Genomic DNA, 18088 nt, shown 5'->3' on the forward strand with positions numbered 1-18088 from the left:
TAACCACTGAGCTACCGTGGTGCCCCATTTTCATCCATATGTTTATCCAATGACCATTTAATTGCTCTTAAAGTTAGCGAGTCTATTACGGTTGCATGCAGTGCCTTCCACGCCCCTACTACTCTCTGAGAAAATAAACTACCTCTGATATCTGTCCTATATCTACCAACCCTCAATTTAAAGCTATGTCCCCTCGTGCTAGCCAACACCATTCGAGGAAAAAGGCTCTCACTGTCCACCCTATCTAACCGTTTGATTATCTTATACGTCTCAATTAAGTCACCTCTCAACCTTCTTCTCTCCAACAAAAACAGCCTCAAGTCCCTCAGCCTTTCCTCATAAGACCATTCCTCCATTCCAGGCAACATCCCAATAAATCTCCTCTGAAGCCTTTCCAAATCTCCCCCATTCTTCCTATAATATGGTGATCAGAACTGTACACAATACTCCAACTACAGCCACACCAGAACTTTGTACAGTTGCAGCATTATCTCATGGCTCCGAAACTTAATCCCTCTACCAATAAAAGCTAATACACTGTATATCTTCTTTACAACCATATCAACCTGGGTTGAAAATGTGTTGCTGGAAAAGCACAACAGGTCAGGCAGCATCCAATTTGCATCTAACCTGCTGCACTTTTCCAGCAACACATTTTCAGCTCTGATCTCCAGCATCTGCAGTTCTCACTTTCTCCTATCAACCTGGGTGGCAACTTTCAAAGATCTTTGTACATGGACACTGAGATCTCTCTGTTTATCTACACTACCATAAATCTTACCATTAGCCCCGTACTCTTTATTCCTGATGGTCCTTCCACAGTGCATCATCTCACACTTTCCTGCATTAAACTTCATTTGTCACCTCTCAGCCCAACTCTGCAGCTTATCTATGGTCCTCTGTAACCTGCAACAGCCTTCAGCACTATCCACAACTCCACCGACCTTCGATGTAGAACAGATGCTGCTGGTACCCATGGAGATTGTTATCAGATATTGTTACTCAGTATTCATCATGGAAGTCCTTAAGTGCATGCAGTGAGTTGAAATCACTCAGTAACTGCTTTGATTTTCATATCCTTTCTCAATATCTAGTTTGTTTGGCAAATTTGGTAAGATGGAAAGCTAAATATTAAAAGGGTAAATTAGGCTGTTAAGAAGGCATTTGACAAGCAATAATGTATGTGGGTGTCTTGCTGCTTGAAAGCATAAAAGAAAATGTGAGATACTCCTTATGTTCAGATAGGCCTTATTGAGTGATTCTGTCACAAATCGCACCAAATGTCTGCAACATTCCACCTTGAAAACTGCTGATCCAGTTAAATCAGTAGACAACTATAAAAATGCCTGCGTATTGTGTATTGCACTTCCACAATTGAAAAGAATTTAGCAAGTTCAGTAGCACAGAGTTTTCAGAAATAGATAACCTGAAACTATTTGTTCAAATGAGCGGAAATGTGATCACATCTGTGAACCAAATTCTCAGGACTCTTACAGAAAAGAACAGAACAATGGTGGCCTGAGGGAGTGCTAATGTCTCGCCAAAGGCACCTGTTGTAAAACAAATCACTGAGCTGCTAAATCAGCTGTATCAATGCGCTATCAGTGTCTGCGTTCCAAACAAATCAGAAGACAAGAAGGCAAAGATTCGGGTCAATAAGCTTAGGCGATTTACACATACAACTCCTCGAGCAAGGTAGAAACAAAGTCATATCGGCTTTTTTCAGCTTTATGCACCCAGCTTCTGTCAGTCCAAAGAGAACTCCAAATGTCAATATAATATGCTCTGTAGCTAAGATAATTTAAAGCAGCTCAAATTCATAATCCTCACAAAAAGTACCACTGGCTTTGGAGATTTTGATATTAAATGGCACAAAGGCAGAGTGATCAAGGCACAGGCATTGAGTATTGATGCTTCTAGAGGGATTCACACATTGGCATGGGATCTATCATTGCAGCTGCTTAAGAAAGACAGAATATTGACTGAAAGGTTTGAAGGGCAGACAAAACCTGGTGCCTGATTAGAAAATGTATGACATGAACCATCGAAAGCTATCAGATGAAGCACTTAAAGCAAGGAATTAAGGCAAACTAGAAAAAGTGTCATGAAGAAAAGCTTCATTACACTAACAAATGTTAAAAAAAATTCTTCACTGTTATCAGGTGATTTTTATTAGTCATGCCAAGAAAATGAAGAGAGTAAATTAGATTCCACAACTATAAAGAGCCATAACCTTTTCAGTGCCACTAGTAAAAAGAAATAACTCATAATTTATGTGAACTGGGGAACACTCGTCTTCTCCTTCACTAAGTTAGTCAAGAGATCATGCAACATTGTCATAGGTACGCATGACATAGAAAGTGAAGCTACAGTCGAAAGGTGGCCAACTAACACATTTTTGACAGATATACTATAGATAAAAATGAATATCTTTAGATAAGAGTCTGTGCTTCAGCTGCATCAAATGTATATCTCAAATTAATGGCATGACCAAATGTTTCCAGAAATAATTTCTGAAGGTTTGTTCTCATCAGTCATTCTTTAGTATTAATTGAACACTGGTCAGAAATTCTTATCTCAATAAAAACATTAAAAATAGTCAATGCTTTATGAGAGGTTGTAGAGGTCCGAATTGCCGAGAGATCTGAGAGCTCTAGTGCATGAATCACAGAAATAGAATGTGCAGGTACAGAAAGTAATCAGGAAAGTGAATAAAATGGCAAAGTTTATTGTAAGGGAAATTAGTGCAAGAGTAGGAAAGTTATGTTTCAGTTACACAGGACATTCTAAAGTCTGCATCTGGAGTGTTGTGTACAGTACTGGTTGCCATATTTAGAGAAGGATGTTAAAGTGTTAGAATCTGTTCAGAGAAGACTTACTAGACAAATGATCTGATTGTCTTATGAGGAAAGGCTTGTCAGGCTAGGCCTATACTCTCTGGAGTTTCCAAGAGTCAAAGGTGACTTAATATAAAATATAATCCAGCAGAGACTTGACCAGGTTGATGCAGGAAGGATGTTTCCTTTATTGGGAGTTCTTAGAATTAGAGGTCATAGTTTAAAAATAAGGAGGTGTTCATTTAAGACAGAAATGTGTACTTTTTCTGTCAGGGAATTGTGAATCTTTGGAATTCCTTTCCTGAAAAGGCAGAGAATGCAAAATTTTTCAAAATTTTTAAGGCAGAAGTAGATAGATTCTTGATTATGAAGGCATGAAATATTTTTGAGAACGGGCAGGAATGTAGAGTTGAGGTTAAAATCAAATTGTCATAATCAAATTGAATGGTGGAGCTGTCTCAAAGGATTAAGTGGTCTACTCTTGTTGATTGTTTATACGTTTATTATTATCCCTCCAGATTAGCCAGAAGGTTACTGGGGTTGCGGTTATGAAGTGCAAAATACAAATTATGATCCTAACTTCTGATTGCCTTTTTACCATGTGATTAAGTTGAATTTCTGAGTCTTCTGCCATCAATATTCAGGATCATTAACTAGCATGATGCTTGTGTAGCAGCTCACCACCATTTTCTCCTGGAATGGACAATGAATGCTGACCCAGCGAGCCACATAAGCGAATACAAAAAAAAATTGTAGGTACTCCAACCTGCCAGCCCCACAATGCAAGAGGCTTATTGAGCATGCTGCGAGCTGGGAGTAGGCTAACATGTTGCTGCAAGCAGATGGAGTGATAGACTGCAGATTGAATGCAGGGAAGGAGCCACAAAGGTGGGGGAAGCTGTACTCCTCCTGTTTTCAAAAGACGAACCCTAACTCAAGCCCATCATCTCAGTTGTTGTTGTTTTGGCCCAGTTTGTGGTTCTCTTCCAAAGCCTAAAAGCAAGTCTCTCACTTAAGTGTAAGCTTCTTTCCCCACCACTCAGATTTCTGCCCGAACCTTGGGTTAACCTTGGGCACGGATTACCCCTCTTGACAAGGTGTTGAACACCCCATTCTGACTGTGGGTTGATTTTCATTATTAATCCTGGATTGATCTCTCCTCTGGCTGACAGTTGGAAAGCAAAGCTAAAATAACAACTTTGTACCTTGTGGCATAGTAAATCATCTCAAAGGCTTCACAGGAACATTAACACTATTCATTAACATTATTAAGAAAAGTGAAGCAGATTTAAAGAAGAGTTTTGAAAAAGAAGATACCTAATGAACAAATTTCACAAGCTAAAGAACAAACAAATGAAAACATGCCTACCGAGGATGGAGAGCTGTCACAACAGGCTAATGTTGGAGAAGTGGAGATAACTCAAAGGGTTATAGGGTTTCTTGGGTAAAAGCGCATAACAAGGAGAGCTAAAACATTCTGTGCTATAAAGGTTGGTGTCCCAGCCTTGTTGAGCTCCTTTACTTTCTTTTAGCCTTACCGATGCCTTTGTTACTCCTTCCTAAATATCTGCGAGTTCATGCTCTGATATACTTGGCACTTTTAAGAGAACCTTTTTTCCCTGGTTCTCTTAAAATCTAACATGAATTTTTTATTATTATTAAAATAAATCCCAATGCAATTATGAATTTGGACTGCATATTGACTTATTTCAAAGTCTGCCAAAATGTAAGAAATATAAGCTGGGAGGTGTAAGAATTCATTGAGAACAAAATAAAACAACTTGCATCTTTAACATTCTAAGACATCCCATAAAGCACTCAAAGGAAGACAAGTCTAATAAAAATTGACACTAAGCTAAAGAAAGACAATAGGATAGATAATCAAATGCCAGGTCTAATGGTAAGTTCTAAGTTGACTCTTAAAGGAAGAAAGATTTGCTTGACAAGGTTAGGCCAAAGCTTACGCATAGACAGCTGGAACCAAAAATGGTGGTGTAAAGCAAGTGGGAACTTTCAGAGAAACCAGAGTTGAAGATACAGAGCTTTTTGAGGACAGCAAGGCTGGAGAAGGTTTCAGGATAGGAGGGGATTTGAACATGATGATGATCATTTTAAAATCAGGTCAGTGGTGGAGGAGGTGTCAATGTGGAGCAGGTATATGGATTGATGAACATAACTTGATGCACAGAAGACAGAGTTTTAGATAAACTAAAGTATTGGAAGGTGCAAGATAGAAGAATAGCAAGGAAAGCAGAAGAATTGTCATATCTAGAGGTTACAACAGAATGTGTAAGGGTTTCAGCAGTAGGTAGGGCCAAGACTGGGCAAAAGCAAATCAGAGAGGCAAATGTAGGTAGAATTTGTTATTATGATGATACAGAATCATAAGGTCAACTTTCAGTAGTTTCAGTATGGCTTTTTCTCCTACTCAATAATATGCCAATTTCCCAATCAAATAGTTGAGGAGCAGTCATTTATCAAGTAAGTTCTTTAGTAATAGGATTGTAAAAGAGCAGTGTAGACTAACTTTGTCTACATACACATAATCATTGTTATCAGTTAGCATTAATTTAGGTAATTGTTTATAATTCCTCCAATCATAATGTTTAAAATATTGAAAACTCACTGAAATGTAGTAAAAAGGCAAACTTTTACTTCTATTGTACAAGAAATTATCAATTGATAGAAGTAATTCAGAATAACCATAACAATTTTCCTGAATAAATATACAATATTTCTTGCGAACAGGAAATAACTTTTTGACTTTTGACTCTTATATTTGTCAGTTCACTGTAGAAAAATGTTACAGCTAATTATTATTTCCATTCCTCATTATACAGATCTTCCCATTGTTGCCAGAAAATCAATATATTCGATGCAACACACTAGAAGCAAATTAATTTCTCCTCTATTGTCTTAATAAAAGATCAAATTGTGACATATCATCTAACAAAAGTGATCATCTGAAATGATGGCTTAACCAAGATCTGTTTATAGGACATGTTATACTCATGATCAAAATGAAACTCCTTGAGTTTTTCTGTATTTTATAATTATAATACTTTTATTGACTGAGTTTGCTTTGAGCGATAAACTAGCTGGTTTTACTTAATATTTCAGTTTCTCTTACTTTCCCACAGTCAGCAGACAGCAAATCTTTACAATCACAAGACAGTGATTACCTACTAAAAATGAATATGATCCAACAGTTATTAATACTCATTCAATGTACAAATTCTCTTGTTCAGAATTAGAAAGCTGAAAAGCATTCTGAATGGTAAGAACAGAATGAATGCACTTTTTTTTTCTCTAGCAGGTTTCAGTGAAGAAGAAATGCAGCAGGGCAATAATATAAACTTGAATTAAAACATAACAACTGTCACAGATGTTATGTGAAATCAAGGACTAAAATGTGATTTAAAACATTGTTTTGATAACAGATCATTCTATTAAAAAATGCAATAGTACCCAATGTACTGGATAGTTAAATGATAATAATAAAAACAAAAATTGCTGGAGAAAGTCAGCACATCTGACAACATTGGTGGAGAGAAAACAGAGTCATGTTTTGGGTCCAACAGACCCAATTCTGAAGAAGAATCACTAGACCCAAAACATTGACTCTGCTTTCTCTGCACTCATGCTGCCAGACTTGCTGAGTTTCTCCAGCAATTTCTGCTTCTGTTTCAGAATTCCAATAGTTCTTTGTTTTTTTTAAATCAATAAAGTAAATGTGTTCAATCCAATTACCTTTACTGCAGTAATATTCTGTTTCTTCACAACTGAGGTGTTCTGATCCATAGTCTGCTGAAAAGTTTTCATCAAGTGTGTAGTCTCCTCTGCTAATTGTATCATTTTCTTCAGACAGACATTCTTCCTCATCATCCTCAATTGTGTCTTCAAGTGGTCCTGTTAGTACAGAATGAGGTGTCTCCATTAAACAGGTTGCACAGGCCATAGCATCAGCTACTTTCTTACCAAGAGATTTCCATTTCTTTTCTCCTGAGTTTGCAAAGAACTCAACACTGCAAGGTCACAACATCCAATACATCCAATGTTGTGACAAAACAGGCTTGAGTAACTCTGCCAGTAGCATATGCAAGGCAACTCTGATGACCAAGAATAAATACCATAAAAACATATGTTCCTTCGGCCAATATTATTATGGCAAACTTCAGAATTGTGCCTTTTACATTGTATCAAGATACAAAAGTTTTTGTTGAACTCCATGATTAAGCTACAATGTACAATGTACAATCACAGAGCAGCATCTTACTGTCAAGACCAGAAAGGTTAATTGTGTTAGTGTAAAAAGGAACAGGAGCAGTGAAAAAGGAACCAAAGATGGTATTAAATTTTAAATTAATCATCTGTAAGTTAAACTGAATTCAATTTATTCTAGTTCTATACTAGTTTGTGATAGAGATTTGGCTAATCGAATATGCACAACAAAGAACTTGAGATACTTAGATTATCAATAGCCACAGGTGAGGTTGCCGAAAGAATGGAGATTGGCTAATATAGTTTGAAGGTAGCAACAGAGGACGGCGGTGGAGGGTTGCTTTTTAGACTGGAGGCCTGTGACCATGGTGTGCCACAAGGATTGTTGTTGGGTCCACTGCTTTTTGACATTTATATAAATGAATTGGATGTGAACAGAGGTCATATAGTTTGTAAGCTTGCAGGTGACACCAAAATTAGTGGTGTAGTGGACAGCAGAGAAGGTTACCTCTGAGTCCAACAGGATCTTGATCAGGTGCACCAATGGGTTGAGGAGTGGAAGATGGGAGTTTAATTTAGATAAATGTGAAGTGTTGCATTTTGGAAAGGCAAATCAGGGCTGGACTTCAACAGTTAATGGTAAGGTCCTGGGGAGTGTTGCTGAATCAAGAGACCTTGGAGCGCAGGGTCATAGTTTCTTGAAAGTGAAATCACTGGTAGAGAGGATAATGAAAAAGGTGTTTGGTATGCTTTGGTATATTGGTCAGAGCACTTATAGGAGTTGGGAGGTCATGTTGTGGCTGTATAGGACATTGGTTAGGCCACTTTTGGAATATTGCATGCAATTCTGTTCTCACTCCTATTGGAAGGATGTTATGAAGCTTGAAAGGGTTCAGAAAAGATTTACAAGGATGTTGCCAGGGTTGGAGAGTTTGAGCTACAGGGAGAGGCTGAACAGGCTGGGGCTGTTTTCCCTGGAGTATCGGTGGCTGAGAGATGACCTTATAGAAGTTTATAAAATTATGAGGGGCATGGAGACGGTAAATAGACAAGATCTTTTCCACTGGGTGGGGAATCCAAAATTAGAGAGTATAGGTTTAAGGTGAGAGGGGAAGATTTAAAAGGGACCTAAGGGGCAAATTTTCCACATAAAAGTTCGTGCATGAATGAACTGCCAGAGGAAATGATGGAGGCTGGTGTAATTACGACATTTAAAAGATGGGCCATACAACATTTTAAAGGATGGGTAAATGAATAGGAAGGGATATGGGCCAAGTGCTGGCAACTGGGACTAGAATAATTTACAATATCTGCTTGGCATGGAAAAGTTGAATCAAAGGGTTTGTTTCCATGCTGTATACCTCTATGACTCTATCCATACTAATCTCACTTTCCAGCACTTCAGCCTAGAGCCTTGAATGTATGGCATTTCAAGTGCTCATCCAAATACCTTTAAAGGTTGTGAGATTTCATGGCTCTACTATTCTGAGGCAGTGCATTCAAGGTTCCCACCACACTTTAGGTGAAAGAAATTCTTCAAACTTTCCTTGGTATAGACCCTATAACTTCTATAAATTCAAGGAACATCGATTTGAAAATTGATTGGAATAACTGGATTAGTGATTCATCAACAGATCTGGCTAAACTACAAACAGTTTCATTGAACCTTGCTTGCTGTCTTTTGTTAAAATTGCTTACTATTCCAGAATCATTCTGAAATGCAGAGATAAACCCCAGCTTCTTTTCGAGACTAAATCCTTCTTAATCGATATTCACGCTCCATATGAACGTCTAAAAGTGAAAAGGTCTTGGGTTTTTTGACAGTAAGATTGACACAATCTGGACAGCTGACTTAGCAAAATATTTTTCTTCTCTCAGCCCTGCAAAGTACACCTCCTAAAAGGTTCTCTCCAACCTACCCCAGCAAAATATCTTGTCCTATCTTTTATACACAATTCATTTAAAACAAAGTAATACAACCAAGTGCCCATCTAACTGATCACCTAACTTCAGGAAATGAACCTGCACAGAGCCATTAAAACAGCCAAGGACCAATACCGATCCAGACAGACACCCAGCAAGAACTGAATGACACCACAGGTTAGAACATAGAACATAGAACAATACAGCACAGAACAGGCCCTTTGGCCCACAATGTTGTGCCGAACATTTGTCCTAGCTTAAGCACCTATCCATGTACTTATCCAATTGCCACTTAAAGGTCACCAATGATTCTGACTCTGCCACTCCCACAGGCAGCGCATTCCATGCCTCCACCACTCTCTGGGTAAAGAACCTACCCCTGACATCCCCCCTATACCTTCCACCTTCACCTTAAATTTATGCCCCCTTGAAACACTCTGTTGTACCTGGGGAAAAAGTCTCTGACTGTCTACTCTATCTATTCCTCTGATCATCTTATAAACCTCTATCAAGTCACCCCTCATCCTTCGCTTTTCCAATGAGAAAAGGCCTAGCACTCTCAACCTATCCTCGTACGACCTATTCTCCATTCCAGGCAACATCCTGGTAAATCTCCTCTGCACCCTCTCCAAAGCTTCCACATCTTTCCTAAAGTGAGGCGACCAGAACTGCACACAGTACTCCAAATGTGGCCTTATCAAGGTCCAGTAGAGCTGCAACATCACCTCACGACTCTTGAATTCAATCCCTTTGCTAATGAACGCCTTCTTACAAGCTCTATCCACCTGAGTGGCAACTTTCAAAGAGCTAAGAACATAGCCCCCAAGATCCCAGTGCTCCTCCACCTTACTAAGAACCCTACCGTTAACCCTGTATTCCGCATTCTTATTTGTCCAAATTTCCCACTATCCCATGCCTCCTGACTTTCCGCATAAGCCTACCATGGGGAACCTTATCAAATGCTAAAGGTTCTAGAAAAAGACAGTGCAAGATAGCAGACAATGACATATTCCTCCCAGATCGTCTCAACACCTTCTATGCTCGCTTTGAGCAGAACTTCAGTGGAGCTTTACCACCTATTCCAACAAGTCCAGATGAACCTATCCCAACAGTTACCGCATCAGAGGTCAGATCAGTTTTCCTTCGTGTGAATCCAAGGAAAGTAATGGCACCAAACGGAGTACCAGGCCATGTACTGGCAGAGGTCTTCTCGGACATCTTCAACCTCTCCCTGCAGCAGACCACTGTCCCTGCCTGTTTCAAGAGGACCAACATCATCCCTGGCCTCAGAAGGCTCAAGCAGCATGTCTCAATGGCTACACCCAGTCACCCTAACTTCAGTGACCATGAAGTGCTTTGAAAGGTTGGTGATAGCATTAATCAACTCCAGCCTCCCCACTACCCTTGATCCACTCCAATTTGTCTATCAGACCAACAGATCCATATCAGATGCCATATCACTTGCCCTACACTCCTCTCTGGACAATCTTGACACCAAGAACAGCTACGTAAGACTATAACCTGGTGTGTGATTTTTAACTACGTAAGGTTAGGTGAATTGGCCATGCTAAATTGCCCACTTTGTTAGGTGCAGGGGTAAATGTAGGGGATTGGGTCTGGATGGGTGCGCTTCGGCAGCTCGATGTGGACTTGTTGGGCCGAAGGGCCTGTTTCCACACTGTAAGTAATCTAATCTAATCTAATCCTACTCATTGACTACAGTTCAACCTTCAACACTATTATCCTCACAAGACTGACTACTAAACTTAGTGATCTCACACTAAGCCCCACTCAGTTTTCTAACCCACAGGCTACAATCACTGAAGACTGGGAACAATATTTCATCCTCACTAACAGTCAACACTGGAGCCCCTCAGGAGTGCGTACTCAGCCCCCTACTGTACTTACTGTATACTCATGTCTGCATCGCCAGCTACCAGAGTGATGCCATTTACAAATTCGCTGATGACACCACCATAGTCAGTTGAATCTCAGATGGCGACAAAACAGTCTACAGACAGAAGGTGGAAGACCTTGAAAAATGGTGCACTGAAAACAACCTAGCTCTCAATGCCAGCAAAACCAAGGAAATTATTGTTGACTTTCGGTGGGATGTTACTCATGCCCCCTTACACATCACCAGCACAGAGGTGAAACGAGTGGAGAGTGTCAAGCTCCTGGAAGTGGTCATCCACAACAAGCTTTCTTGGACTCTTCATCTAAATCCACTGGTTACAAAGTCCCAACAACGTCACTTCTTCCTTAGGCAGCTGAAGAAATGTGGCATGATGGCAAATACCCTTGCCAACTTTTATAGGTGCGTCATCGAGAGCATTCTGTCTGGATGTATCACTACCTGGTATGGCAACTGTAACATTCAAGATCAGAGACGGTTACAGAGAGTGGTGAACGCGGCCCAGACAATCACAAAGGCCAATCTCCCATCTATAGAATCCATCTACCAAGGAAAAGCTGCCAGCATTCTTAAATATCCATCCCACTCTGGCAACGTTTTTCTACAACCTCTCCCATGGGGGAGAAGGTACAGTAGCCTGAACACATGCACGCACCGGTTTCGCAACAGTTTCTACCCTATTGTTGTTAGAACACTGAACGGACTCACAAACTCTTAACGTTTGCCTGTTTTTGTTTTTGCCACTTTTTACCTATTATTTATTATCTATGGTACTTAACCATGTGATCTACCTGTATTGCTCGCAAGACAAAGCTTTTTTTAGATTACTTACAGTGCGGAAATAGGCCCAACAAGTCCACACCAACCCGCCGAAGCGCAACCCACCCAGACCCATTCCCCTACATTTACCCCTTCACCTAACACTACGGGCAATTTAGCATGGCCAAATCACCTAACCCGCAATTTTTGGACTGCGGGAGGAAACCATAGCACCCGGAGAAAACCCATGCAGACATGGGGAGAATGTGCAAACTCCACACAGTCAGTCACTTGAGGCGGGAATTGAACCCGGGCCTCTGGCATTGTGAGGCAACAGTGCTAACCACTGTGCCACCGTGCCACCCACTGTGCTTCAGTGTGCTCTTCGCTGTGCCTTGGTACACTCGACAATAAATTCAATTCAAGTTGTGAACTTGTGTGACCTCGCATATGTGACACTTCTTTTATCAGTCATGGCATAGTTTATAAGAGCAGGAAGGTTATGCTGGAGCTGTGTAGCCAGAGTACAGTGCAGCTCTGGTCGCTGGACTATAAGAAGGATGTGTTTGCACAGAAGTGGGTTCAGGAAAGATTCATGGGGATGTTGCCTCAGAGGGAGCGTTTTAGCTATGAGGAGAGGAAGCATAAACTCAGATTGTTTTCTTTGGAGCAGAAAAAGCTGAGAGGAGGACCAAATTGAGGGGTATAAAATTATGAGAGGCTCAGATACGGTGGATATAATATATATTTTATCCCTAGTTTTTTTCACCTGGCTAAATGATGGGAATTGGAGTGCACTGTCACAGTGAGTAGCAAAGGCAAGAAACGTTATTACCTTTAAAAAGTGTGTGGATAAGTACTTGAAATGTCATAACATTCAAGGCTATGAGCCAAATACTGGAAAGTGGAACGAAGGTAGATCGACAGTAGATTTTGTTGATGTGGATTTAATGGACCAAGGCCCTTTTCTGTACTGTATGATTCTATTCCTTTTCTGCAAATCATCTATTGTTGTAAACAGTCACCCTCACTTTCAGGACCAATTCATTCTCCTTTAAATGTTACTATTACCCTCTCCTAGTTATTATATCTGTACTGTCCTTATGTCATGTCATCTGAAAACACCTCACCTCCATATAACCTGTTGATTACACCCAGTTTTACCTCATCATCACTCCTTTAATCCCTTCTCTGCCTTTGAATTGGCATGCTGATTTTCTGATATCTAGTATTACATGACAGTACCTTCCTCCAGCACGTTACAGGGAAGACCAAATTCATTTTGATCATCATAGAGTTGTATAATCATGCAGCACAGAAACAGACCCTTCAGTCCAACCAATCTATGTTGAACATAAACCAACGTTAAACTAGTCCCACCTGCCTGTGCCTGGCCCATATCCCTTCAAATCTTTTCTATGCATGTACTTATCCAAATATCTTTTAAATGTAATTGTGCCCACATCCAACACTTCCTCGGGAAGTTCACTCCACACATGAACCAGCCTCTGTGTAAAACAATTGCCTGTCGTCTTTTTCAAATTTGTCCCCTCTCACATTAAAAATGTGCTCCCTAGTTTTGAAACCCTTCATCCTCGGGAAAAGACACCCACTAGTAACTCTATATATGGCCCTCATGATTTCATAAACCTCTCTAGGGTCACCTCTCAACCTCCTACGATCCAGTGAACAACATTCCAGCCTATGCAGCCTTTCTTTATAACTCAAACCTTCCATACCAGGTAACATCTTGTTAATCTCGTCTGAGCACTCTCCAGCTTTATGATATCCTTCCTATATTTGGGCGACTGAAATTGGACTCTGTATCCAAGAAGATGCCTCACCAATATCATGTCTTCATCATCACTTCCCAACTCCTCTGCTCAAACGACTGAGAAATGAAGGCAAGTGTGCTAAATGTCTTTTTAACCCCCCTGGCTATATGTGATTCAAATTTCAAAAAATTATGTACCTGAAACTCTAGGCACCTCTGCTGTATAACACTACCCAAGCCCCTACCATTAATCGTATTAGTCCTACCCTTGTTTGTTGTACTAAAATGTAACATTTTGCATTTATCCAAATCGAACTCTATTTTCAGTTTTTCAGCCCATTGACCCATTTGATCAAAATCCCTTTGTAATCTCAGAAAACATTCTTCACTGTCAACTATGCCACCAATTTTGATGCCATTCCCAAGCTTACTAACCACACTTTTGACATCATCTTTGATATGTGCCCCAAACTCTTTTCAAGCGTTACATTTCTTGATTCCTATTCATTAGTCACTGACCTCATCTATCTGGCCTTTCTGTGAACAGGTTTACTCATGACTTAATCATCCTCTTATTTGACTGGAAGAAAGCTTTTGACCAGATACTCACTATGATACTAAGACCACCTAATTCTAGCTTTGAAACATGCTCCATCTCCATACTTTCCTCAATTTATTTGTGCTAAAACTCATCTCCACTTTAGCCCTGCTTTCAGTAACCTCCTGACCATCTAGAATCCTTCATAAACTAAGCTTATTCAAATCTCTGATGCCTACAGTCCAAAGCAAGTCTGTTTATCAATCACCCTGTGCCACTGTGCATTGTCTGACAACAGTTTGATTTTAAAAATCCACCATTGCGTTAGCTCTCCATGGCCCTGCACTTCCAGTTTTCATTGCTCCACAACTGGCATCAATACTATTCCATTAGCTCTGGAATTTCACTCTCTAAACAGAATTAATGACAAGGCAACAGCCCAATCCGTCCATACTGGTGTTTTTGCTCCACTCCAGACTTCTTCCATTGTTCTCATCTAATATTGCCATTGTAATCAAATATTCCCCTTCTCCCACAAGTGCTTGTCTAGATTCCACTGAAATGCATTGTTTCAATGACTACTTTCACATTCTCACTCTTTATCTAAAGAACCTCATTCTGAAATCCTATTAATTATGCTGGTGACTATTTTATATTGTGGATCTTCCCTACAAGAGCAAATATCCTCTATGTTTCTGCTTCCTCAAACTTATCATTTTAAGTCTTTTGTTAGGTAATCCTCAGACTTCCCAAGAGAAACCTCTCCTTTAAGATGATACTGAAAATCATCAGTGATCAGATTTTTGGTCATCTCTCTAAACATATCACACCCATAAAATACTTTGTGATGTTTGATTGGAGTCAGGGAGTATATAAACAGAGGCTTTCGTTGCTGTTATTTCCATAACTGATCAGAGCATTATACAAATTCATCATGACATTAGAATTATAGTTAAGACTCCCAAGCCTCTTTGAGATGCTTACCTAACTATTTTAGCGCTATTCATTATGCTCCTGTTTGCATTGTAGATTCATTGAATGGCTGCCAGACAATGATCATCGCCAATAAGAGACACTAGAACCACTGCCTCTTGACATTCAATGGGGGTTACCATTGACCAGAATTCAATTGGACTCACCACATAAACACAATGATTACAAGAGCAGATCAGAGACTAGGGACACTGCGATGAGTAACTCACCTCCTGACACACCAAAGTCTATCCACAATCTACAAAGCACAAGTCAAGAGTGTGATGGAATACTTCCCTTCCACAAAAGGGAATGATTTCTCCTCATATATTCTACCTAGGTCCCTAATGAGGGAAGGTGATGGCCTATTGATATTATCACTAGTCTATTAATACAGAAACTCAGCTGAAGTTCTCAGGACCCAGATTTGAATCTCATCATGGCAGATGATGGAATCCATTTTTAAAAATCAGGAAATATAAACCATCATCAAGAAAAGACCATCTCGATCAGTAATGCCCTTCAGGATAGGAACTGGCTATCCTGTGACTCTAGAGCCACATCAATGTGGTTAACTCTCAATTGCCCTTTGAAATGGATGACTAAGAGACTTAGTTGTATCAATTGCAACAATGTCTCAACAAAGAAATGAAACCCTATAGGACACTTTGTATCAATCTATACACCAGAAATAACAATAGCAAAAACAGTCCTGTTGAGCCTGAAATGTCCTCTTTACTAACAGTTAAGGGCTAGTGCTAAACGTGGGAGAGCTGTCTCACATACTGCTTAAGTAGCAACATGTCATAGTTGTCATCATGGAATCATACCACACACACCTCATTATCTCTCGCTATGTCTTCTCCCACCACTGGACAGATCCATCAGAGAATGGACCCCAGATACATGAGGTCTCTTGACTTAAGGTTAAACAGAGGCAAAGAAGAATTCTGCTGGTTACAACCTATCATCCTCTTTCTAATGAATCAGTATTTCATGTTGAACATTACTTGGAGGAAGTGCTAATATTGGCAAGGGACCAAAATGTACTCCGTATGGGAGATTTCCACGACCAAGAATGGTTCGAAAGCAGAACAACTCACTAATCTGGTCAGGTCCTAAAGGTCAGGTCAGCAGCAGGTGGTGAAGGAACCAATAAGAGGGAAAAACATATTTGAACTCATCTTCACCAATTTAGCTGCTGCGGGTATAACTGTCCATGACTGTTTTGGTAAGCGTGACTACTGCACAGTCCTCATGAAGAAAAGTCCCACCTTCACATTGAGAATAATTCCAATCTTGTTGTGTGATGCTATCAGAGTTAAATTGGACAGACTTAAAACAGAACTAGCAACTCTTCGACTAGGTATCAACTCAAGCACAATCGACCACTTCATGGTCTGGAATATCTGCCACTCAACTATTATCAACAAGCCAGCAAATCAAGGAGGGCGTGTCAAGGGCAGCACCAGGCTGGTGAAGCTACCAAATAGGACAACCTGTATGACAAATAGCTAAGCAATTCCACAATCAAAAGACCAAATCTAATCTCTACAGTTCTGCACCATCCAATCAAAAATGGTGTGGATCATTAAATTTATCATTGGAGGAGGCGGCTCACGAATATCTCTATCCTCAATGATGGAACAGACCAGCGCTTCAATGTAAAAGACAAGGATGAAGCATCTGCAGCAATCTTCAGCCAAAAGTTCGGAATGGATGATCCATCGTAGCCTACTCCAGCAGTCCCCAGCATCACAGATACCAGTCTTCAGCCAATTTAGTTCTCTCCACATGATATCAAGAAGTGGTTAGAGGCACTGGCATCAGCAAATGTGATAGGCCCTGATGATATTGCAGCAATACACCTGAACACTTGTTTTCCTGAACTTGTTGTTCCTCTCACCAAGATTTCCAGTACAGTTAGAACACTGGCATCGACCTGACAATGTGGAAAATTGCCAGATATGTATTGTACACAAAAAGCAAGACAAATCCAACCCAAGGCAATTATTAGCCAATCAGTCTATGCTCAATCATGAGTAAAGTGATGGATGCTGTCAGCAACACTGCAATCAAACAGCACATGCTCAGCAACAACTTGCTTACCTGTGCCCAGTTTGGGTTCCGCCCAGGTCACTTAGCTCCTGGCATCAATGCAGCCTTGGTTCAAACACAGATAAAAGACTTGAATTGCAGAGATGAGGAGAGAATGGCAGCCCTTGACATCAAAGGCTGCATTTCTCAAGAATTTTAACTGGAATCAATGGGAACCAAGGAAAAACTCTTCGCTGGTTCAAGTCATACCTCACACATAAGGAAGACAGTTGTGGTTGTTAAGGGTCTGTCAATGCTGCTCCAGGACATCCCCGCAGGAGTTCCTCAGGGTAGTTCCAATCATCTTCAGCTGTTTCATCAATAGTCTTTCCTCCATCCAGAAAGTCAAAAGTGGGAATTTTTGTCAATTACTACACAACTTTCTGCACCAATCACAACTCCTCAAATATTGAAGCAGTCCATGTCTAAATGCATCAAGGCATGGACAATTTTCAAGTTTTAGCTGACAAATGACAAGTAATATGCATGCCAGTCAAATGCAAGGCAATGACCATCTCCACTAAGAGATAATCTAATCATTGTCCTTGATATTCAATAGTGTTATCATAACTGAATCCCTCACTATCAACATTCTGTGGTTTATCATTGACCATAAATGCAACTGGAGTCATCATAGACAGGAGTTTCTAATCCAAGACCACATCCATCTAGAAAGACAAGGATACCAGATACATGAGAACAGCATTACCTGCACTTTCCCCTCCATGACATTACCATCCTGACTTGGAAATGTGTTGCCATTTCCTCACTGCTGATGGGTGAGGAATTGGAATTCCCTCCTTACAATACATGGACTGCAGTGGTTCAAGAAGGCAGCTCACTGCCAATATTTCAAGGGCAATTAAGTTTGGGCAATGAATGCTTGGTCAATCAGTGATGACCATGTCCCACAAGAGAACAACCTAACACCTCTGTCAAGTTTCCTCTCAACATTCCTATTTCTGAAGGAGGCAACCACATGTTCTTTACTCTGTCCTCATAACTGAACTCTCTCAAACATAAATCATTTTTGTAAATCTTTTCTACAGAGA

At 40.2% G+C, this 18088-nt stretch overlaps 1 protein-coding gene across 2 annotated transcripts in view; it reads right to left on the reverse strand.

Annotated features, from left to right (window-relative positions):
- zfpm2a (zinc finger protein, FOG family member 2a) overlaps positions 1-18088 on the reverse strand; it is a 941730-nt gene that overhangs the window by 642802 nt on the left and 280840 nt on the right. For both annotated transcript variants that reach the window (XM_060823363.1, XM_060823362.1), the window contains exon 2: positions 6588-6746. In XM_060823363.1, the coding sequence (XP_060679346.1) occupies positions 6588-6722 (135 nt within the window). In that variant the 5' untranslated portion in view covers positions 6723-6746. The remainder of the gene's footprint in view (positions 1-6587; positions 6747-18088) is intronic.

Source organism: Hemiscyllium ocellatum, chromosome 4 (genome assembly GCF_020745735.1).
Source record: "Hemiscyllium ocellatum isolate sHemOce1 chromosome 4, sHemOce1.pat.X.cur, whole genome shotgun sequence".
In the NCBI taxonomy this organism is placed as follows: Eukaryota; Metazoa; Chordata; class Chondrichthyes; order Orectolobiformes; family Hemiscylliidae; genus Hemiscyllium; species Hemiscyllium ocellatum.